General features: G+C 40.1%; 1 protein-coding gene across 2 annotated transcripts in view; it reads right to left on the reverse strand.

Annotated features, from left to right (window-relative positions):
• Nucleotides 1-6427: 6427 nt before the first annotated feature.
• Nucleotides 6428-24707, reverse strand: part of LOC139444666 (muskelin-like) — a 31743-nt gene continuing 13463 nt past the window's right edge. Inside the window, exons 10-21 of one of the 2 annotated variants that reach the window (XM_071225596.1) lie at nucleotides 23466-23578; nucleotides 20766-20879; nucleotides 19421-19578; nucleotides 17643-17784; nucleotides 17054-17186; nucleotides 16114-16169; nucleotides 14224-14300; nucleotides 12376-12487; nucleotides 11047-11124; nucleotides 10498-10662; nucleotides 9997-10054; nucleotides 6428-8950 (exon numbers count right to left, since the gene is read on the reverse strand). In XM_071225596.1, the coding sequence (XP_071081697.1) occupies nucleotides 8829-8950; nucleotides 9997-10054; nucleotides 10498-10662; nucleotides 11047-11124; nucleotides 12376-12487; nucleotides 14224-14300; nucleotides 16114-16169; nucleotides 17054-17186; nucleotides 17643-17784; nucleotides 19421-19578; nucleotides 20766-20879; nucleotides 23466-23578 (1328 nt within the window). In that variant the 3' untranslated portion in view covers nucleotides 6428-8828. Of the gene's footprint in view, nucleotides 8951-9996; nucleotides 10055-10497; nucleotides 10663-11046; nucleotides 11125-12375; nucleotides 12488-14223; nucleotides 14301-16113; nucleotides 16185-17053; nucleotides 17187-17642; nucleotides 17785-19420; nucleotides 19579-20765; nucleotides 20880-23465; nucleotides 23579-24707 lie in introns of both variants that reach the window. The other variant, XM_071225595.1, reaches the window with a different exon arrangement.

A 24707-nucleotide genomic window follows, 5' to 3' on the forward strand; every position in this document is an offset into this window, starting at 1 on the left:
CTTGATGTGGTCATAGTTGTTTTTCTTTGGATAGGGCACAGGTGGCCCAATCTCATTAAAATCAGACCTAAGTTCTCGCTGCTGCTAATTAAAGATCTGAGGACATCCCATTATGGGTCACGTCAGAACGACCTTTCGCGAATTATGGCGGAGCACTGAAACGACTAACAAGAAGTCAACATCAGCCAATTAGAGAGCACCTTTCTCATGTTTTCTCAATGATCTTGGTACCAATACTAGGGGTGGGACGGGCAACTCGGGTGCCTGGGTTGGGTGGGTACTGAGTAGGACCTGGGTACCCACAGGACAACCCTGACCCATGGTTGTCATGTGATATATTGTTTTATGACAAAAATTATCTAGTACCCTATGGTTACACTATAAGTCATTAATGTTTGCTTTTCTTTCTGAAATGCACCCATTCCTTCTGATTTTTTTCATATGGTTTAATAAAGATATAACTTATTTTAACTTCAGTGTATGAATGAACAGATTGTTTAATACATGTATCTAATGTCTAAATACATTTTGCCAGGGCTATGCTAAAAAAGTTTCCATTCGGACATTTTGAGACATCTCCTGAGACCTAGAGTTCGTACCCAGCTAGGGTAGGGTAATAGGGGGTGGGTACCCGGGTAGTAAATTTGGACTCGTCCCAGCCCTAACCAATACCAAAGTCTTAGGATTGTGCTCTTGCCGACAGATTCTTCTGCTTCAACTTGTGCTCCAGTTAGTCATGGAATGACTTCCGTATTCTTTCTGTATGGTTACATTGGGGTTATTCATTTTTATCCCCCCGGCATATAATGTGGGGAGATATAGAGATCAGTCAGTCTGTCCGTTCGTCTGTCTATCCGTTATCATTTCATTTTCCAGGGCAGAACTCGAAAACCATTCAGTGTATTTGATCGAAACTTAACAAATCTATCAGTCACATACTGAAGTGGTGCCTTTTGCTATTTTTTACGTTTCCATGGCAACAAGTTGGACTTGGGTTCTATAAGGGTGGTGTTCATTTCTGGAGCGTAACTCAAAAACTGTTAAATACTTTCTTACAAAACTTTGCATGTCTACCAGGCACATACTGAACTGGTGCCTTTGGAAATTTAGCACTTTAAGAATTTTTTATTGTTTACATTTCCATGGCAACTAGTTGGATTTAATTTTAATAAAAGGCGGGTTCACTTATAGAATATAACATATAAACTGTTAAATATTTCCTTGCCAAGCATTGCATGTCTATATATAGAGTACATACTGAACTGGTGCCATTTGATATTATGGAGTTTTAGAAATGTTTATTTTAGAATTTCCATTGCAGCTATTTTGACATGGGTTAAGAGAAATGTCTGGTTTGGGACCATAACAAGTTAAATTGGGCGGGGATATAGATGACTTCGTTGACTATCCCATGTTTAGTTATTATTTCTTGAAATTTGTCATTTATTTGCATAAAAAACCCACAGGAACACACTTGTTTTACTTTCTGTCATATGGATGCGACCATGGTGGATCTTTTGTGGATAAAGAGACCGCTATCATATAGCTGGAATATTGTGGCGTTAAACAAAAAACAAACAAAATCTTCTGTATTACAGCTGGAATATTGCGGACTGTGACAAAAAACAAACAAAAATCTGAAGGACTGTCTTGGAATGGAAGAAAAACAATAAATCACCTCAAGTTTTGATTGATGTTTATTTACAATATTTTCATGATATATACATTTGGATAACTGCTCTTAGCAAGAGTATAATATGGTGTTTGACAAGGACAACATGAAGGGTGACACCACATTTACACAGACATTCATACAAGCATGATAATCATTAGAACTGTACAGTTTATAAATTACAAATGTCTAACAATACTGTCTACACAGGTTCAACAATGTTAGCTTACCCTTGGATATTGTATCAAATATCAGTTGTATATCACCAATGATAACTACAGGCACTAAAAAGACTTGTCTGCGTTTTCATCTATATCATTAAAAACATTTGACTACACGAAATTATTACTTGCTCATTAGACAGCAAGTCACCTGGGATGTCTATTGGCACTGATGTTCTCACACAAGTAATTTGCATGTTATTTGTTAATTTTAAAAATCCCATTCCCAAAGCGCCAAAGGCTGCATTGATTCAAGTATGTTGTCAACCGACACAAGAACACGGGAAAACTATAAGTATTATGACAAAGTCAAATACTCCTAACCCCAAACCATGAATCAGCAGCCAGATAAAAGTGACAAGCTTAGAAAGTGAGGGATCATGACTATTTGGGGGGAAATCTTTATATTGTGTGCTCAGTCTTCACAACAAGTGAGTGAGTTGTGTTTAACGCCGCTTTCAACAGTATTCCAGTTACATCGTGGCATTTCAGCTTAATGTGGGAGGAAAGCCCGAAGTGATACAGGTCTCAGACGTTTACCACTTCGGTGAAACCCACGAGCATGGGTATGGTGCTGACAAACCTAGAAACATAATCGGGGTGAACCGGGATTCGAACCCACAATCATAGGTTTCTGGCGTGCCCAAGGGACGCAACTCTGCACAGCGAATCACGGCGCCTTAAACGACTAGGCCACCCGTGCCCCTCTTCACAACAAGAAAATATTAAAATATTCATGATCTCTAAAAATGTTTGTTCAGTATATTCTTAGACAACAATCCCTGCCCATTTTTCCTTTTTTAACAAAGACATTATCACAGCATGTCCACAGGTCCACAAGTGGAACCAGACTCTAGTGGGTCATTGCAAATTGACTGAAGAAATGTGAAGTTCCTGTATCATGTCATTTCACACATCTTAGTTACATGATAAGGTGTGAAGACTAGATCCTGAGCATGAAATAGCTGTGAGAATAGTTGACTAGGACTGGGATCATACTGATATGTGAACGGACTATTTACTGAATGTGGGTTTACACCACTCAGCAATATTATGGACATATTGTCGTGTCATCACTTTAGGAACAATACCTGGCAGTGGTTCACAGAACAACCCTTTCTTCCCAAGTCCAGGGGTCCACGTCATAACCTTAATGACTAAAGAAGGTGTCCCGTGATTCAAACACTATGGGAGCAAATCTCACAAACCCCTGAACCCGCCTCAATTTCTAACACCTCTGATGGGCTACCGTTCCAAGATCAGCATGCTCACACCCCAATCTACCCACCCTGTCCATTTTCAGCAGTCATTCTGTGCACCTGATTTTCACAATGGAAATACAAATCATGTCATGTACAATTGCACCATGCAAGATCCGCATGTGTTATTTACGGTATGTACTAGGGCTGGGACGAGTCCAAATTTACTACTCGGGTACCCATCTCCCTATTACCCGACCCTACCCGGGTACCCACTGTAGGTCTCAAGAGATAGGTACAAAATGTCCCATTGGGTATTTTCTTACCATAGCCCTGGCAAAATGTATTTAGATACATGTCTCAAACAATCTGGTCATACATACACTGAAGTTATATCTTTATTCAACCATATAAAAGTCAGGAATGGGTGCATAGTCAGAAAGAAATGCGAACATTAGTGACTTGTAGTGTGACCATTAGAAATCCAGATAATTTTTGTCATTAAACAATATATCACCTGACTAACCACGGGTCCGGGTAGTCCTGTGGGTACCCGGGTCCTACTGAGTACCCGCCCGACCCGGGTACCCAAGTTACCCTTCCCACCCCTAGTATGTACTTACAAACCGTGACTTCACTTGTTGCATTTGGATGACAAGAATAACCTGACACGTGAACTGACACATTTAAAGCATGCATCGAATTCAAAGGCAATAGGTGATGCAAGGGTCAAAACGTCTAACACTCCGCTAATTCAACAAGTAGACCAGATTACCAATTGACAAGGGATAATTGCAGACCTTGCCAAGGGAACAATGCAGTGACTTCATACCATGAATGTGGATCGCTGCTGTCTGAGTGAGCTATGGTTAATGCCATTTGAACAATCATTCAGTTAGATCATAGGGTGACAGCTTGATTTGGGAGGAGAGTCCAGGGTGATGAAAGTCATAAATGTGTCTCTTTGGTGAAGCCCATAAGTACAGATATGATGCTGACAGGTCAAGAAGATTAATTGGGGCAAATTTGTTTGTTTGTGTTTAATGCCACACTTGACAATATTCCAGCTATATGACGTCCGTCTGTAAATAATCAAGTATGGACAAGACAATCCAGTGATTGACATCATGAGCATCGATCTACACAATTGGGATACGATGCCATGCATTAACCATGTCAGCGAGTCTGACCATCTGATCAGGTAATCACCTCATGCGACAAGCATAGTCGCCTCTTTCAGCAAGCATGGGTTGCTGAAGACCTATTCTACCCAGATCTTCACGGGTTGGGGCCAACCTGAGATTCAAACCCAGGACAAGTAAAATCTTTCCAGAGCTGAAAAGAGTGAGTGAGTTGGGTTTAACTGTTGAGGAAATATGTTTCAAAATGATAATCTTTTGCACCTATTGATAGACACCGTGAAAGTTATGGGTCATACACAAAGCGCCACAGGAGTTTGATCATGTACCATAATCGATGTAATCAGTCTTTTGATCCTGTACCATATTCAATGTGATTAGTCCATCTCCCCAAACCACCACATCAAGATGTTAAAATCTCACACCCTCTCCTGTGTTACACATCGAACACATTTCCAAGTAAAATCCAGAAGATGCAATACACCACATGGAGTCCAATTTTCTGATGCAGATTTCAATTCCAACTGTAACATATATCCCCCTGTTTGCTTCTGACCTGGTTAATTACCTGGTCGACTGCAGAAAATGCTTGTGAGAGAGGTATTTTCAGGATTTCGACAACAATTGAACTTCAGAGGCCTTCACACATGTTGCAAGATGCAATCTGAGACTTGAATCACTGGTCTGAAGCCAGAGACTAGTAAAAGGCTGGTCCAGTAAGCTGAGCTAATATGTGTAATAGTCCATATAATAACACTAAAATCAACTGAAAATGATGTTAAGAGCCATGTTCAAAGTAAACTAAAAAATTCATTACTCTATTCAACGTAATAAGCGCCTAGGGCTCTCTCAAAATTCGTAATAAGGGGCCCTTATTAGAATATTATTTTGGTGGAGAAAAAAAAGTTGAAAGATAAATTTCGTGGTTTATGCTGACAGCCTGAAATGTTTATGTATGACAGATATATTTTTCCAGAATTTAATTTCCCATAATTAAGGGTGCATATAACACAAGAGTGCGTATTCTACGCAAATAAATAAGACTTGTATACATTGATCAATCGGAAGGGGTGCGAATTGGGATTGTTCACTAGCCAATATGTTAGCAATTATCGCAGTGGGCGCTTATTAGAGTGGGGCGCTTATTACGCGAATACGATATTCATAATAACTTGAACGCAAGAACATGTATGCCATAAAAAGAACACATATGATATGCCATTACCTGATAATAATCCACAAACACTGGACTTACCACATGGCTACATTTCAAAACCTGTCGGTAGTGCTTGCCTCACAACTATCTACCGTTACGTAGATAACGCTTGCCTCATGACTACTTACACATGTACAATCCCTGGGTTGAGTTATTTCAATTATTACTGGCTCTTATTCACATAAATCTACACACAATACTTCATCAGTAGCTGCCCTATGAGAGTTAGTTGACAGCTTCTATGAGATCATTAATAGTTGACTGATTGTGGATAATTATTAGTACATCAAATAGTGTCATAGCCCTGATTATCCGAGAAGTCAAACTTATATTAGTCTGTACCTGAGAACATCTCACAACCTCAACACTACCTTTATAGTGGGCAATTTTAACTTTCAAACAACAGCTAGAAGGCTCTTTCAAAGAGATATCGCCATTTTGTCACACAAGTGAATGTAAATCTACTACAGGTGGCATGTTCAAACTTGAATGCACTTGGGAGGATTTGTACTTTGGTTGGGTTCTTAGAAAGACTGGAAACTCATAACTACATCAACAAGACAACACTTATGAGCTAGGTTTGACACTGCTTTGAACAGTATTCAGTTAGATCATCAAGAAATGCTAAATGTGAGTGTGTTGGGTTTAACGCTGCTTCTAACAGTATTCCAGTTACCGTATATCGCTGTGTATAAGGGGGTATATCACAGCGTGTCAGCTTAATGTGGAGGAAAGCCCGAAGTGATGCAGGTCTCAGACGTTTACCACTTTGGTGAAACCCACAAGCACAGGTATGGTGCTGACATATCACAAGTTTCTGGCCAGCCCAAGGAACTCGTATCTGCACAGCAAAATGCTGTGCCTTTGACGATTAGGCATCCCATGCTGCCTGCTAAATGAGAGAGGACAACCCAAAGACTATTACCACATTGGTAAGTGAATCATAATCATAAGAATCATAATCAGGGCAAATTCAAGCCAACGATCAGTGGATCCTTGCATGCCTAAGGGGTGCAACTCTACACAGAATTGTAGTGCCTGATACACTGCAACACTGTGTCCCCAAGACAACCTGTTGCTCCTCCCAGCTCACACTGACATCAACATTGTATTGTCACTTATCGTCCATCTTTAAAATATTACTCATAAATAACAACAATAAATCAACATTGTTTTAATAGTTTGATGTGGTATAATAGATGAATAAACCACCTATCTGACATCTACAGTACCCTGCATCAATACATTAATAAAACTAACCTTGTGCATTTTCACCTGGTTCCTAAATGTTTTTCCAACCAATGTTTTCTAATAATTCTTTCCACACATGAAAGCTGGAGTGAGTGAGTGAGTTTGGTTTAACGCCGCTTTTAACAGTATTCCAGTTATATCGCGGCGTGTCAGCTTAATGTGGGAGGAAGGCCTGAAGTGATGCAGGTCTCTGACGTTTACCACTTCGGTGAAACCCAAGAGCATGGGCATGGTGCTGACAAATCTAGAAACAATCAGGACAAACTGGGATTCTGCAACTCTGCACAGCGAATTGCAGTGCCTTGGACGACTGGGCCACCTGTGCCCCGTTGAAAGCCGGAAGATCATGATGATCAAAATGATTGGGAACTCGGATAACATATTTTTTAACATTCCATTGCCCCTAGCCCCAATTTACACACATCTAACAAGTTAGTTAACTATTAGTTAATGATGACATCACTTTCATCAGCAGATGGCTGTGGCTAAAACTACACAGTTGTTATATACTATTTAAAAGAAGTTAAAGATCACCCAATTCTTTCATATTACAATAGTTAATCTGTAAACACCTGAATCTTTCATATTCTTTTAGTTAATCTGTAACGAACACCTGATTCTTTCATATTACTACAGTTGTCATGCCATGACAGATTAGCAAAATAATATGAAAGAATCGGGTGTTCATTAAATACATTTCAGTAGTACATATACTGTTGTGGTTTTGGTTGTACCGTATATGACCGCGTATAAGCCGAATTTTGAGGACCAGAAAAAAGATTATGTAGAAAGGGGTCGGCTTATCCACGGGATACACTTTCACGATAGTATTTTTTAGATCGTGATCCGACAGAAACATCGCCTGAATGACGGTCCGATAGATTACAACAAGAGAATCATTATGAAAGTGGATGACTGGTTTGTTAAATCTTTATTAGAAATAATAATGACTTTTTCAATATAATTACAACGTTTTTCATCTTATATTATTGAATATCTGCGAGTACCGCCACATGTCTTCGACATCGGCGCAGACCGACTTCGCAGTGTTTTTTGCCTTGCACTTCCTGGTTCGGCTTATCTGTGGGTCATATCATTTTCTTTCATATTTCAATTGTCAAGTTAACACCTCGGCTTATCTATGGGGTCGGCTTATCTATGGGGTCGGCTTATCCGCGGTCATATACGGTAGTCAGCAGTATTACAGCTATATCACAGCAGCCTGGACCAGACAAACCACTGATCTAAATGCTAGCAACCATGCAGTCACAGAACAAGGGAACATAATCAGCTAGGCCTTAGCTGGAAGCTGTCTCTGGTAAGGTTGCCATCCCAGGTGTTTCCATCACTTCTACTCAGAAGGCATCGTGGCCAGGTGACTCAGTCTAGGGCACTGGGAAATCATTCTGACTCACAGTCACCAGACAGTCTGACTAATGTGTTAATATCATGGGTAAGTTCAATCACATCCAGACCAGCTGGTCAAAGGGAGATAACCACACTGCACTACCTCACCCTTATCAAACCTCATGCTGATTCAAAAGTCGCCTTCTCCACTTCATCCGTGAATACCAATACAATAAGGATGACTTTTATTTCAGATAAACTGATTCTAGAATATTAAACTTCAGAATTTCACCATTAACACTGTTTAAGCAATACCCTTCTGAACAAGCATTATTACTTTCATTATATTCAGTGTCTACTAATATCAGAAAACGAATGATCAAATGTGTGTAAAGAAGAATTGAATACCAATCTGTGCTTATAATAACACGAACATGCTTTTACATAAAAAAAATTCAATGCAACAACTCCTAGCATTGGGAGACCATTTTTCAAACTCAATAAAGATAATTCTTTTCCAACTAACCAGATCGGTCTGTAAGATTCATAAATACTGCACCAAGATCTACTAAAAAGTCTTGAAAGTAACTGTGACATGCAATTCCTGATTTTATCAACATGTTTGCATCTTCTCAGTCACAATTACACAGACACATCCTCAAACACACACTTCCATCAGAGCATGTGCTGGTACAAATCTATACATGAAAGCCCATTGTATTGCGCAGGGGAAGCGACTCATGGCTGTTGAGCAACTCTCAGTCCAACATATCCAGGCCAAATTTAGTCGAGCGGTATCAAATCCACGAGGTTTCCTTTAGGCTGCGTCATGTGATCAGGGAAGTAATTCACCAGCAAATCAAACAGATCCGTCCGACTTTGAAAATGTTCGTTCACATCGGAATCTGAAAATAATGAAATTTTCATTTTCTTGTATTTAATCATATAATGGAAAGTGAGTGAGTATGGTTTTACGCCCCTTTAAGCAATATTCCAGCAATATCATGGCGGGGGACACCGGAAATGGGCCTCACACATTGTACCCATGTCGGGAATCGAACCCGGGTCTTCAGCATGTCGAGTGAACGCTTTGACCACTAGGCTACCCGACCGCCCTATATTGGAAAGTGTTATGAATGCTATAAACCATTATGATAAACATGGTATCACAATCTGATAAATATACCAATGCTGTCATCTATTGCACACTGTCAAAACTATTGCACAATATTCACTGAATAATTTGAAAGTGGTTTTCCAATGTGTGAGTGCTTATGTTAACAAACATGGCTGCAAATCATTTGGAACTCTATCATAAAGGGAGAAGTCAACATAGGCTTTGTATTGCTGCACACTTTCTAAACATACATTAGTGAATAGCATTATCTTTTATTTAAGAAAGACATTATATGATAAAGAGATTATTACCTTTGTGTGTTTATGAATAATAGTGAGTGAGTGAGTTGGGTTTAACATCGCTTTTAACAGTATTCCAGGCATATCGCGGCGTGTCAGCTTAATGTGGGAGGAAAGCCCGAAGTGATGCAGGTCTCAGACATTTACCACTTTGGTGAAACCAATGAGCACGGGTATGGTGCTGACAAACCTAGAAACATAATTGGGGCGAACCAGGATTTGAACCCACAATCATAGGTTTCTGGCGTGACCAAGGGACGCAACTCTGCACAGCGAATCGCAGCGCCTTAAAAAACATATGTATTACTCTTGCCAAAGGCTCAGAGGAAACAATTCATATTCCTAACATATGATGTGATAGGATTCCAACAAATTGTAAGTGGGCTATAATCTCTATATTTCAAAATTTGTTCACGCAAATTTTCTATCATTGATACTAGATATATTATTACTAGACAATGTTGACAAAAAGTTTTACTTATTCATTCAGAAGAAAAAGTGGTAGTTTCCATAGAAACTGTTGTAAGGAAAGTACCTTCCAGGAGTTCATTCTCTGCACCATCGTTGAACAGGGACGAGGCAAGCAGCTGAAACTGGAAACATAGCGCAATAGTACCTTCACTCTCCTCATAGTCGCTGAACACATAATTACAAACAAGTGATAATAATGATGGATTAGTTGCTCTCTACTGGCTGCAAGTGTCCATAATTGATATAATTAATTGTGGAGAAAATCACATTTGACATTAGCTTTTGTTTCAAAATTGTCCCTTCATTTATTTCTTTGTTTTGTAAATAATTATGCACAAACAGGTTCATCATCAATATGAAATTTAAGCGAACAAGATGCTTCAAATGAAGTATTTTTGACATACAACTTCTGGAAACATAAAAGGACAATTGATTATCAATGATCATCAATGATTGATCTGTTGGAACAAACTGATTGCGATCAGTGATTGATGTTTCCCAACATTACCACACACTCAGGAAAACTACCAAGAAATTACTAAGGAAACAGTCAAACTGCACTTACCTCCCTTGTCTCCTCTGTATCAGCATGGTCGACAGTGTTTGCCAGTTCATTCTGAAGGTAGATCATGGCATTCTTCGGGTCACTTGCAGCCAGCTCCATAAAGCGGTACTTCCTGATGAGGTAGCGACACCGACGTAGAAGATGATCCGCTGAAGGCCGACAGAGCTGGGACAAGTAGAAAGATGAGTTCTTTTATTTAAGATGGAGGAAAAGCTTGTTTGTTTGTTGTGTAATGCCACACTCCGCAATATTCCAGATATATGACGTCAACCTGTAAATAATCGAGTGTGGACCAGACAATTCAGTCATTAGTATCGTAAGCAATGATCCATGCCATTGGTAGACAGTGACTCACAACCAACAAAGTCACCGAGCCAAACAACCCGACCGATTTGATCGCCACTTACGACCAGCATACATTGTTGGGTACCCGGAATTCTAAACCAGAACAGCTACTGCAAAGGTAAAGCTAGTATTTCAGCTTTCTAGCACTGCTCAAATAAAACATAATTAATAATTTGGACCAAATAATGCAATGATGCTACTCACTTGCAGTGACCAAAAATCATCAAGTCTCATTTTTGGTAAGCTGTCTTTTCCTGGATTGCCTCCAAACAGGTAGTGGACCTATGACAATAAAAGAGGGCGTGTGTAAGAATATTGGACGTTATTCCGTACTGTTGGAAAGCATTGAAACAAATCAGGGACTCCAAAATCGTTATGAAAATGCTGTTAACTACTGTTACATGATCTGACCACACACAAAACACAAACAAAATGACAACATAAAAGAGACAAAGTCATAGGTGAGTAAAGAACTGCCTATCATAGCATACACACAAAAATTATGACATGGACGCACCTAGATTTTCACAAATCAACATTCAGGTAGGGTATGAAGGAGAAAGGCTTCTTCTTTTTAATGCCCATGACTATATTATTTATGGATGTTTGTTTGTTGTCTTACAATGAGAAATATTCCAGCTATATCATGGAGCCAGGCTAACCCAGAACTGAAAGAATAACAACATTCCATGCAGTTTGGGAAAAATGACACACATCCAGTTCAGGGCCCACTTGCACAAAGCGATCTTAGCGCTATGACTATTGTAAGCCTATGTTAAAGCATGGGAGTTACGATCATCTTAGCGCTAAGATCGCTTTGTGCAAGTAGGCCCAGGACTTTCACTCCATTCGGTGAAGGGCAAAATGGCTACTGTCAAACGGATCGCTGAGTGACCTAGATAGGTATGTGTACCCACAGCTCCCATAGATATGTACCAACATCTTGGTAAGTTAAGGACATCTACATCCCTGATCTCACCAGCTTGTTACTGTCAAGCTATGTGGAGAAAAGCGGTCTGCTACAGAATGGAGGCTGTTTTGTAAGGATGAGATGTCCTGTGTTACATGATAAGCAACAGTTAGAATAATAGAAGACCCTTTGGTTTGATTGATTGTTTGTTGTTTAACACCGCACTCAGCATATTCCAGCTATATGACGGCGGTCTGTAAATAATCGAGTCTGGACCAGACAATCCAGTGATTGACATCAAGACCCTGTGGACTGGAATGTGGATTATTAGTTGACACTTTCCACAATCAACATAGAACTATGGCTCATTCTAACCCTTGTCCAGTAATAGAGCGTCCGCCTGGAGAGCGGAAGGTCGAGGGTTGGCTCCCCGGCCATGTCATATCAAAAGATGTTAAAAGATGGTACTTGTTGTTACCTTCTCTGACGCTCAGCATTAAAGGGCTGAAACAAGGACTGGATGGCTGAGTGGGGTATTCATGGTTAAACTGCAGCATGGTATCTCAGTGGGCTAGCACTATTAAAATCGGCTGCAGCCACATTGTCAGTGGATTACTTCTCACCTTCCTGACATGGTCATACACCAGCTGATGTGCGAACCTTGGCACTGGTTCCACATGCTGCTGTTTGATCCAGTACTGTTGCCCTGTGTTTTCATTTTTGTAGATGCACGACCTGATATAGAAACAAATACACTTTAAGTATACTCATCACTTTAAAGTTACAGCAAGGTGCTGTGAAAACTGCAACCACCCACACACACCTATCACATCTCAAGCAATGTGCATGACCAAATTTAATCAGGATTCGATAAATATTCTGATCCACTAGACAAATATGCTGGTCCACAAGACAAATATCCTGGTCCACTAGACAAATACGATGATCCACTAGACATGCTGATCCACTAGACAAATACGATGATCCACAAGACAAATATGCTGGTCCACCAGACAGATATGCTGGTCCACTAGACAAATATGCTGATCCACTAGACAAATACTTTGGTCCACTAGACAAATATGCTGATCCACTAAACAAACATGCTGGTCCACTAGACAAATATGCTGGTCCACTAGACATATACACTGGTCCACATGACAAATATGCTAATCCACTAGATAAATATGCTGATCCACTAGACATATACACTGGTCCACATGACAAATATGCTGATCCACTAGACAAATATGCTGATCCACTGGACAAATATGCTGGTCCACATGACAATTATGCCGATCCACTAGATAAATATGCTGATCCACTTGACAAATACGCTGATCCACTTGACAAATATGCTGATCCACTTGACAAATACGCTGATCCACTTGACAAATATGCTGATCCACTGGACAAATATGCTGATCCACTAGACAAATATGCTGATCCAGTTGACAAATATGCTGGTCCACATGACAAATATGCTGATCCACTTGACAAATACGCTGATCCACTGGACAAATATGCTGGTCCACATGACAATTATGCCGATCCACTAGATAAATATGCTGATCCACTTGACAAATACGCTGATCCACTTGACAAATATGCTGATCCACTTGACAAATACGCTGATCCACTTGACAAATATGCTGATCCACTGGACAAATATGCTGATCCACTAGACAAATATGCTGATCCAGTTGACAAATATGCTGATCCACTTGACAAATATGCTGATCCACTAGATAAATATGCTGGTCCACTAGATAAATATGCTGATCCACTTGAGAAATACGCTGATCCACTAGACAAATATGCTGATCCACTTGATAAATACACTGAACCACTAGACAAATACACTGGTCCTCTAGACAAATACTCTTGTCCACTAGACAAATGCCAGTAGACATTCATCTTGACCAGTCATTTTAAAACCAAACCCTGGAAACAATGGGTTTTCATGCATACTAACTGAAACAGAATAAATCACACAGACTGCAACAGATTGGATCCTACGTTTCCCCTCTCTCTCTCTCTCTTAAACAACTCCAACCACACATTTTTGAAACATTTAGATGCAAATCTAGTTTGTAATTTATTGTGGGCAACATTTCCAAACTAGTAAGATGTTTTATTAATCATCATAAACAGTACACAGCTACATTAACATCTTGTTTACATTACAGACTGAAAACTGGCATTCACATAATTGATAAAATCTTCATCACAACATGGGGCGGTCGGGTAGCCTAGTGGTTAAAGCATTTGTTTGTCACACCGAAGACCCGGGTTCGATTCCTGACATGGGTACAATGTGTGAAGCCCATTTCTGGTAACCCCTACTGTGATATTGCTGGAATATTGCTAAAAGCGGCGTTAAACCAAACTCATTCACTCACTCATCATAACATTGTGGCCATTTAAGGTCTCAAAACAAGGTTACCACCTAGAATTAGTTGTGATCTTACCATTTGTTTTTCCCAATGTCATACACCCAAAAAGAGTTTTTGACATTATCTCGTTTTTCCTTATCTCGACTGAGTCCCTGTAAAAAAAAGAACAATACCAATATTTTGCAAGCTATTTTTTTTTATAAAATACTTCAATGTATGGGATAACAACTACATTCTCAAGTTCTCTAAGTTGTGTCAGGCCAGGCTAATTTTATAACCTGTTTCATAGGCAAGATTTCATTAAGATAAAACAAAATGCTGTGTTCAAACAAGAAGATGATGACTTCAAGGTAACATACCAGTTCATAACCAGTTAAATCTTCATTTCTTAACATTTCTTTTTTCACTGACCTCGACAAAAATAGATATTTTTGCCTTTGTTTTTAGCATCTTAGCATAATAGTTGTTCCTTTAGACTAGTGTATCATAATTACTTACCGAACTGAAAAAGAATTGAATTAATCCGAAAATATATATCAGGATATTTATCCTGGTCCTCGATCTTATAACACAGAATCCAAAACATGCCTATCCACCAGACCACCAATCAAAAGTTTCTTCCCTAAAGCAAAAAAAATTGAGTCCAATGTTCGAGGAGATCTCTCTCAGCTCACAAACATGTGTGTACACTGTGCGAAGAAAAGGAAAGTGAGCTACTAGGGGAGGTAACTCTGATCTGGTGACCTGGACATCGTTTCACAAAGCAATCTTCCCGCGACTATTGTAAGTCACAGTTAAAGTTCGAGAGCTATGATCATCTTAGCACTGTGACTGCTTTGTCGAACGGCTCCTGGTGAAGAGACAGTGTTCCCGTTTACCGGTAAATACTAGTTTTTTTACCAGAAAAATTGGGCTTGGAGCGGTAATCTATGTGACTGCCAGTCCTTGTGGACCAGCAAATAAAGTACCTTATAAATCTTTGTTGTTGAAAAGACAAATCGACGATATTCATATAAGTATATTTTTTTAATGAAGTCAGCTTGTCTTTTACCTTCAGGATTTCCCCTTGTCTATTTTTAGTGCAAGGAAACAACATTTTGCTTTCATTCGAGGTTAAATATACATTTGAAACGACTTAGTCTTGAAAAATAAAAAAAAGAGAAAATTGTAACTGAACATGGTGTGAATGATGTGTAGATCTAACTAAGTTACTTCAGAGATGATGTCATGTGGAATGAATTAAAACCAGATAATTGTTATTCGTTTTTTTAATTAGAGGGGAAAAAAATTAGAGGGACTGGTAATTTTTAGTGTTGCCAGTCCATCAGGACTGGCAGTATCAAAAACCAGCAGGAACACTGAGAGAGCACCCCAAGTGAAGAAGCGTGTTTTGGGTTCGGTGTTACAGATCGAAGTTGAGCAGGAAACTATCCTCTGCTATATCAGGACAAGAAATAATTTTTAAAAATTCATCTTTGGAGCAGAACAGAATGTTACATGTTGAAATGCTAATGCTAATGCTAATGACTACACTAATTAGCTCTAAAGAGGGACCCAAACACTGGGTGAAAAAGTGACAACAACATTTGAGTAAGCCCAACAAATGCAGTCCGACCACAGATTACTGTTTGCTGGCGCGTAGGTGCCTTACTCTGAGAGTGTGGGTTCGAATCCCGGACAGGACTCACCCCCCCAAAAATACTAGAATTTGTACTTTACTAAAAAAGTGAAATCCCAAATATAACATTGTTACATTTGACCATTCTCTACTAGGCATTGTGTATTCATAGCTGAAAGCTATCCCAATTAGATCATTAGAAATACGAATCCTATCCACAACCAAACATTCTGCCTTGACATGCCAACAGGCATAAAATCAAACTTGCTAACGTACATTTTACGTATATAAGGTCACACACATGACGCTGTTTTGTACTGTTCTCTAATCCTCTCTTCTCAACTTACCGACAACACATGGATTTCATTTAATTCCGGGTCGAGTGTTGCCCTCTGTGTGAAACCTGAGGAAGACAAAACTGTTCATATCCATGGCAATAAATATCATGGCAATTAATTCCAAATCTATATGTCAAATGAATTTTGTATTCATTACATCAGGTCATGATAAACTAATTCTCAGATGCTTATCTGTGTTTGTTCCAATCTCATTAAAATCAGATCTTAGTTCTTGCTACCGCTAAACAAAGATCTGAGGGCATCCCATTACGGGTCACGTCAGAACGACCTTTCATCCAACCAATCAGAGCGTCGCTTACCAGATCATGAAAGTGATGGATGGAATGTGTTTTCTAATCATGCAACGTCGAAAAATTTAAAATGGGGTATTCCAAACGATAGTTACAGGTTTAACGACTGAATCCATACAATCTAGACCATCAATTAGCCATGCGGTAGCGAAAACTAAGATCTGATTTTAATGAGATTGAAACCAAGCCCTTCCCTTACTTAAACAAATGATGAAGCCATAACAGCTTAAGATTTTGTTCTGAACATAAGATGTGCACTATAATTTGGGGCATAATTTGAATTTGGCAACAGAAACTAAGAATTTTTAAATTTGACAGATTTCTCCCTGGCATGAATAAATTAGATAATCCGATCAGTCGTATGACCTGGTATGACATAGTATTGAAGAAAGAGTGAGTGAGTGAGTGAGTATGGTTCTACGCCGCTTTTAGCAATATTCCAGCAATATCACGGCGGGGCACACCAGAAATGGGCTTCACACATTGTACCCATGTCGGGAATCCAACTCGGGTCTTCAGCGTGGCGTGATCGCTTTAACCTCTAGGCTACCCGACCGCCCGATTGAAGAAAGACATACACTGATACACTGATACTAAGAAATGAAGTGAGACATGCGATGTGAAGCATGTATGTCTACCTGCTTGACAGCCATCCCTCTTTGTGCCATCCGATATAGTCTCCACCAAACCTGTGTCCACACTGTATGTTAGAAAGTCGTTCAAATACTCTCGTGCTCGCTGACCAGCAAATATGTACAACACTCGGCGGATCTGAAATAATTTTACATGTATGACTCACCATGCCAAAAAATGAAAAACAACAGGCGCCAAACCTCAAGGACATATTCCTACAAGTTTTACCTGAAAAACTAATTACCGGTATACAAATATTGCATCATTTGGCTCATTGACAGGACATTAGGGCTGGGACGGGTAACTCGGGTACCCGGGTCGGGTGGGTACTGAGTAGGACCTGGGTACCCACAGGACTACCGGGACCCGTGGTTAGTCACGTGATGTTGTTTAATGACAAAAATTATCTGGAACTCTATGGTTACACTACAAGTCACTAATGTTCGCATTTCTTTCTGAAATTCACCCATTCCTTCTGATTTTTTTCATATGGTTTAATAAAGATATAACTTATTTTAACTTCACTGTATGAAGGACCAGATTGTTTAATACATGTATCTAATGTCTAAATATGTTTTGCCAGGGCTAACTTACTGGATGAAACAGCATTGAGTGACCAATCCTTGACCGGAGCTCTGGACTGTCCTCGATGAGACTGGACCAGGTATTGGTGGGTATATGATAGCCAAACAGGCCGCTAAATACTGGCTCATGACCTCGCTCATTCTCATTTGCACTGGAAAAGCAGGAAAAAAATTATGAAACTCACAATGAAAAAAAAATAATCAGAATGAAAAGAATTTTCAAGTTTCAAAATATCGTAAACCAAAGTGATCAAACCTTGCAGATATTTGAAGCAATACTGCCAGTCTTTACATGGGACACTAAACAAAACTGACTGATTTTGAAACTTCGAATACAACTGGAACAATAATGGGTGGCAGAGGGTACTGCTGAACCAATGATTAGGTTTGAGACTGCCTGCATCAGTAAAACATGATAATCATGAATTTATTTACTCCACACTCAGCAATATTACAGACTTGAAATAATTGAACCTTGAGGAGAAAATCAGTGGTTGAGACCATGACCAATGTTTGTTTGTTTGTTTGTTGTTTAAAGCCGCACACAGCAATTGTCCAGCTATATGACGGTGGTCTGTAAATAATCGAGTCTGGACCAGGCAATCCAGGGATTGACATCATGAGCATCGATCCACGCAATTAGGCTACGATGACTTGTTTCAACCAAGTCAGCGAGCCTGACCACCCAATCCCGTTAGTCGCCTCTTAAGACAAGCAGAGTTGCCTTTTACGGCAAGCATGGGTTGCTGAAGACCTATTCTATAACGGATCTTCACGGGTCACCATGAGCAATGATCCATGCTGTTTGGGTACATTAACACAGAATCAGCCAGGTCACATTATAACCCACAAATCCTTAACTTGTCAAGCTTGTTCAAAGAGCATGGGTTTCTTGGATCCTATTCTTCCCATCCCTATGTGTTGAGGTGAAATGTTTGTTTGTTTGTTGTTTAACACCCCTCTCAGCAATATTCCAGCTATATGATGTCAGTCTGCAAATAATCGAGTCTGGACCAGACAATCCAGTGATTGATATCATGAGCATGGATCCACCCATTTGGGATGTTATGACATGCATCATATCCCATTAGTCGCCTCTTAGGACAAGCATGGATTGCTGAAGACCTAATCTAACTCATATCTTCACGGGTCTGCGGTGTAATGGCCCTGTCACACTACAACGTTTTAGAGTAACTTGCATCTAGCGTGTAAAAGACATTTAGTACGATGTCATACGTCGAGCTTTCATCGAAAAACCATGATTTTTGCATATCTATGGCGTATACATAACAAGTGTTTACAGTATATGTAACGCATGACTAACGTATTAGTAGTATATCACTGACTTATACAGAACTTATGAAGGCATATAAAAGCGCATTGCCAGCGTGTGTCTGGCGTGTTCACGTATCACGGTATGGCCAGCATATGCCCCACGTATGAGTAACGCATGACTAGCGATCTCAGCGTAGGGGAAGGTGCCTAAAATGGGCCGTATGGGTAATATATATCTGGCGTATGTAAACGTACATGGAGCGTACCTCTAACATAAACGTATAATTCATACCATCATATGTTCCAATACACCAAAGATTTTATGCATGCACAAAAATGGTTAAGCCTCAGTGTACTACAACGTATACCAGCGTGCTTTAATGAATACAGCTTAACCTAACTTATCCATAGCGTGTTTCTGTGTTGCCGGCGTCTTGGCAAAAATTCTCATACGTCGCCATGCGTTACTGCTATACATTGCAGTGTGGCAGGGCCATAGCAAATTATTCTCACCTTGTAAGTACCCGGCCTCCAAAAACATAAATAGTTTGCTTCTCAACATCAATGACCATCTGATGGTCGAAAATGAGACGCGGACCCCCCATTGCTGCAGTGTCTTCCGTGATCTCCGTCCACCGACCTGACCCCACGTCATACATGTAGAAGTCACACTGAAAGTCATACAAGCCCAACATCAGACAACCCTCCTGCACAGGCAAACAAGATGGCAATTCAAATCAACATGTTTCTGAAGAGTATTTCAGTTTCATTAAATTGCTTGTCAGTTAAGATGGGAGGTAACAATAAAGTGAGTTTAACGCAGCTTGAAACAGTATTCCAGTTCTATCACATCATGTCAGCTTAGTGTGGGAGGAGAGCCCGAAGTGATGCAGGTCTCAGATGTTTACCACTTTGGTGAAACCCACGAGCACGGGTATGGTGCTGACAAACCAGGGTTAGAAACTAAGTCCACTAGTCCTTATAATGATAACATATAGCAAAACTTAAAATGGGCCAATTTCTACAAGTCCTTAGGATACCTTTACTATTGGGCAGTTTGGTAAGGACTACAGGACTAGTGCCAATGTCTAACCCTGCAAACCTAGAAATGTAATCCGGGTGAACCGGGATTCGAACCCACAATCATAGATTTCTGGCGTCCCAGGGGACGCAACTCTGCACGGCGAATTGCAGCGCCTTAGACAACTGGGCCACCAGTGCCCCGCCACATGTCTCCAAAGAGTATTTCAGTTTCATTAAATTGCATGTCAACTAAGATGGGAGGTAACAACAAAGTGATGCCAGTCGTGTATGTTAACAACTTTGGTGAGTATGGTTAAGATGCTAAAAGGCCAAGGATCATAATTTGGTTAAACCTGTAGTGAGTGAGTGAGTTGGGTTTAATGCTGCTTTGAACAGTAATCCAGTTATATCACAGCGTGTCAGCTTAATGTGGGAGGAAAGCCCAAAGTGAGGCAGGTCTCAAACGTTAACCTCTTTTGTGAAACCCACGAGCACGGGTATTATGCTGACAAACCTAGAAACATAATCAGGGCGAGGCAGCATTCGAATCCACAATACATTTCTGGTATGCCCAACGGAGGCAACAATGCACAACGAACTGCAGCGCCTTAGACGACTGGTCAAGTCCTCAGTCAAGTCAGTAGAAATTAATTAATTAATTTTGAAATAGATATGTCATTGACCCCAAACGACTCTCAAGAACTCACAGTATAACTGCTTTGGTTGTGTTGACAAAAGTTGCGATAAGGTCTTTCAAAAGTTCCGAAACAGTGAATATAAACAAGAACTTAAACAAAGAAAACCCATGAAAACAGAAAACAACAATGGAAATTACTTTCAAATTATCTTGTGACCTCATGGAAGCATCTAAGTATCTCCCGAGTGTAAAGATCTGCTTCCTTTCATGATCCAGACACATTTTGTGACACGACCGGGCACTTGGACCTCCCTGGAAAACAAACAGTATTGTAAAAATAGAAAATATATGTGACATTTGGAGAACCATATGAGTACAATCTTGAGTGAGTGAGTTGGGTTTAATGCCGCTTTTAACAGTATTCCAGTTATATCGCGGCATGTCAGCTTGATGTGGGAAGAAAGCCCGAAGTGATGCAGGTCTCAGACGTTTACCACTTCGGTAAAACCCACGAGCAGGGGTATGGTGCTGACAAACCTAGAAACATAATCAGGGCAAACAAAGATTCAAACCCACAATCATAGGTTTCTGGCGTGCCCAAGGGACGCAACTATGCACAGCGAATTGCGGCGCCTTAGACGACTGGGCCACCCCTGCCCCCCAGTACAATCTTGAAATCGTACTGACAAACTGTATCCCACAAATACATATTTCCAGACGCCAGTAACCAATGTTTGAAATAACTGTCTCTCTGCTAGTCAGTAACATTGGTAAATTTTACATTAAATTTGTACCTTTATAAATACCTAAATACGGTCTGTCTCCTTTACAGCTCTAAGAAAAAGAATCCTGTGGCAGAGATTGTCATGTGATCAGGTCGTGTAGGCTGCTATGCACAGTATATTAGTGCGTGACTCATTTGTTTGGGTTTTGACTGACCACGGTGATGCTGAGATGTGTTTGGGTGAATTGTTTTTTAGAAGCTGGAAATCTTTGTTCAAGCTCTTTTCCACATAGGATCGGCAGAGGCAGTAATGCATAGTGTGAGATTTATATACGAGTATTTCCATCCCTAAAACATTAGAGTTGGTAACTTGGTATAAAATAGTATGTGAATAAATTACTTACAATCACATTACCTTTCATTTTCTGTGTACAAAAACCAAAAACAAACTCAGTTCGTGCCATAAACATTTATTTATTAAGCTCAATTCTAGTAAGTGTTATGGTTTTACGCCGCTTTTAGCAATATTCCAACAATATCACAGCGGGGGACACCAGAAATGGGCTTAACACACTGTGCCCATGTCGGGAATCAAACCCGGGTCTTCGGCGTGACGAGCAAACGCTTTAACCACAAGGCTACCCGACCGCCCTACGCTCAGTTCTAAGGAATATGGATCATATTACTGCATTAATCCTTCATGTGTTTTTTTTATACACTACATTCTATGGCAAGGACAGGTAACTCAGGTCAGGTGGGTACTGAGTAGGACCCATGTACCCACAAGACTGCCCAGATCCATGGTTAGTCACGTGAAATATTGTTTAATGACAAAAATGATCTAGAACTCTATGGTTACACTACAAGTTACTAATGTTCACATTTCTTTCTAAATATGCACACACTCCTTCTGACGTTTATATGAGTGAATAAAGATAAAGCTTCAGTCAACTTCAGTGCATACAGGACCAGATGGCATTATCATGTTTGAACGTGTATCTGATACATTTTGCAAGGGCTATGGTCAAACTATTCCCAATCAGATATTTTGTACCCAACTCTTGAGACCTACGGCTGGGTACCCAGGTAGGGTAGGGTAATAAGGGGGTGGGGTACCCGGGTAATAAATTTAGAACTACGGCTAGGTACCCAGGTAGGGTAGGGTCATACGGGGGTGGGGAACCAGGGTAATAAATTTGGCTGCTTTTAGCAATATTCCAGCAATATCACGGCGGGGGATACCAGAAATGGGCTTCACACATTGTACCCATGTCGGGTATCGAACCCGGGTCTTCTGCGTGACGAGCAAACTCTTTAACCACTGGGCTACCCGACCGCCCCTCCAGCAAGATGAATGCCAACAAGTGATCATGGCACAAGCAGTAGTGTTTGTTGTTTGACATCAAATTCTAAGCATATTCAACATGTGCCAGAGTCATGTGGCTGGCTATCTGGTCAACACACTGCTTCAATGTCAGGCAATGGTAGGGTTCTCACACACAGGGTTTTACGCGACCCACTACGCGACCCCAATGTAGAGAATTGTCGCAGACAAAAATTAAACTGCCTCCCAAAGGATGCACAATAACATTCACTGTGCCTACAGCGTATCAAGAGCAGTTATGGGTGTCTTTTATCTCGCCCATCAATCATGACCACCGTCAACATGATCATTGATTCATTCCAGGCTCTAAAGTAATTATCTTAACGAACAGTACACCATTCCACTACATTACAGGACTCTCATATTGCCAGCACGGACACTTAAACTTAATTATTGGGGGTCCCCTGAACTCCACTTTTGTAGGTCAAGGTAAAAACCCTGCACACAGTTTGTGCAGTGAGTAGTCCCCATTGGTCATATGTACTCACCGGTGACGGAGATGTAGACAAACCCATGAAGTATTGAATGACAGGGAGTCTTATTCATCACCAACGCTTGAGGCCAACAAAAACATATCTGGTGAACCCCATCGAACAAAATATTAATGGCTTTGGAACTCTTGCACATACCACCCGAAAATAGTACTTTTAATTCCCTTTCTTACCCCAAAACATTACTTACACATACATGTATCATTTTGTACTGATAAACACCCTCCTGATACGGTGTTCCTATATTGTCACAATAATATTGCGTGTGGCACGAAACCTCACGAGAATACAGCCCTCACCTCTTCCTCTGTGTTTTTCGACACACACGTCCACTGTCTGGTGGGGACATTGTAGGCCCAGAGGTCAGCTAGGTCATGATTGCCATCCCAACCTCCAAACAAGTATATTGTTTCTAAAAGAAGAAAGCAGAATCATACAACTAAAGTCATCCCTTTTTTACACTTACGGCCATATTGCATGCTGTTCATGTTTGTTTTTGCTTTTTTGTTAGTTGTTTAACGCCTCACTCAGAAATATTCAAGCTATTTGACGTCAGTCAGTAAATAATCAAGCCTCGACCAGACAATCCAGTGATCGACAACATGAGCATTGATCGAGCATCGATGACATGCATCAACAAAGTTAGTCGCCTCTTACGACAAGCATAGTCGCCTTTTACGGCAAGCATGGGTTGCTAAAGCATGCATTCATGTAACAAGTACTATTCATTCCTGCCAACACTGATCATATTTCAAGTGAGTGAGTGAGTGAGTTTTGTTTATAACGCCGTTTTTAACATTATTCCAGTTATATCGCGGCGTGTCAGCTTAACTCTTTCAACACCAGTCAACCAGAAGTGTTTACTGCTGGGACACCGAGTTCCCAGAGACTCTTGTGTGATAGATGAAGCCAACATTTATCAAAGAAAATACCTGCTTCTAAAATATATTTGCTACTACATGTTATACACCATTTGAAAGGTCTGATCCTATGGTTTATAAATATGAAAGTTGTGTTTTTCACATTATTTAAAATAATGCATTTACAACTTAATTAATTTCGTTGTAAATAAAAAATGTACGTTGTTAACATCCAGATTAAGGACCAAGGAAGCGAAAACTTGACGATTTTCTGCAAATATATGATTTCATAATATCCACGTACCTATATTTCTGTTTTATTTTCATTGTTTAAAATCATTTTAAAAAGAATTATAATAAATAGTTTCTGTCATCACCCATTTCCCGATAACAGCGACTGTCCGCTCAGTAAAATGGAAATATACCCCCGTTTTCGAGGTTTCGTATGAATAACACGTTCGTCGAAGAATGGCATATGACACATCGCTGGAAAGCTTATTCCTTCATCTTCACGCTCGTAACATTGACTGTTTTTTTTCCGTAGTTATAACAAGCGATTTCATTGGATTAAAATTGGTTTCTAATGACGCTTTCTTGCTGAAATTTGCTACAAGTTTCGTGATTGGTCAATTTTGAGCACGTGACCTAAGGCAGCCAATCAAATTACAGCTGTGATACCAA

This window comes from Haliotis cracherodii, unplaced genomic scaffold, assembly GCF_022045235.1.
Source record: "Haliotis cracherodii isolate W230 unplaced genomic scaffold, xgHalCrac1.p SCAF_6, whole genome shotgun sequence".
NCBI classification, from domain to species: Eukaryota; Metazoa; Mollusca; class Gastropoda; order Lepetellida; family Haliotidae; genus Haliotis; species Haliotis cracherodii.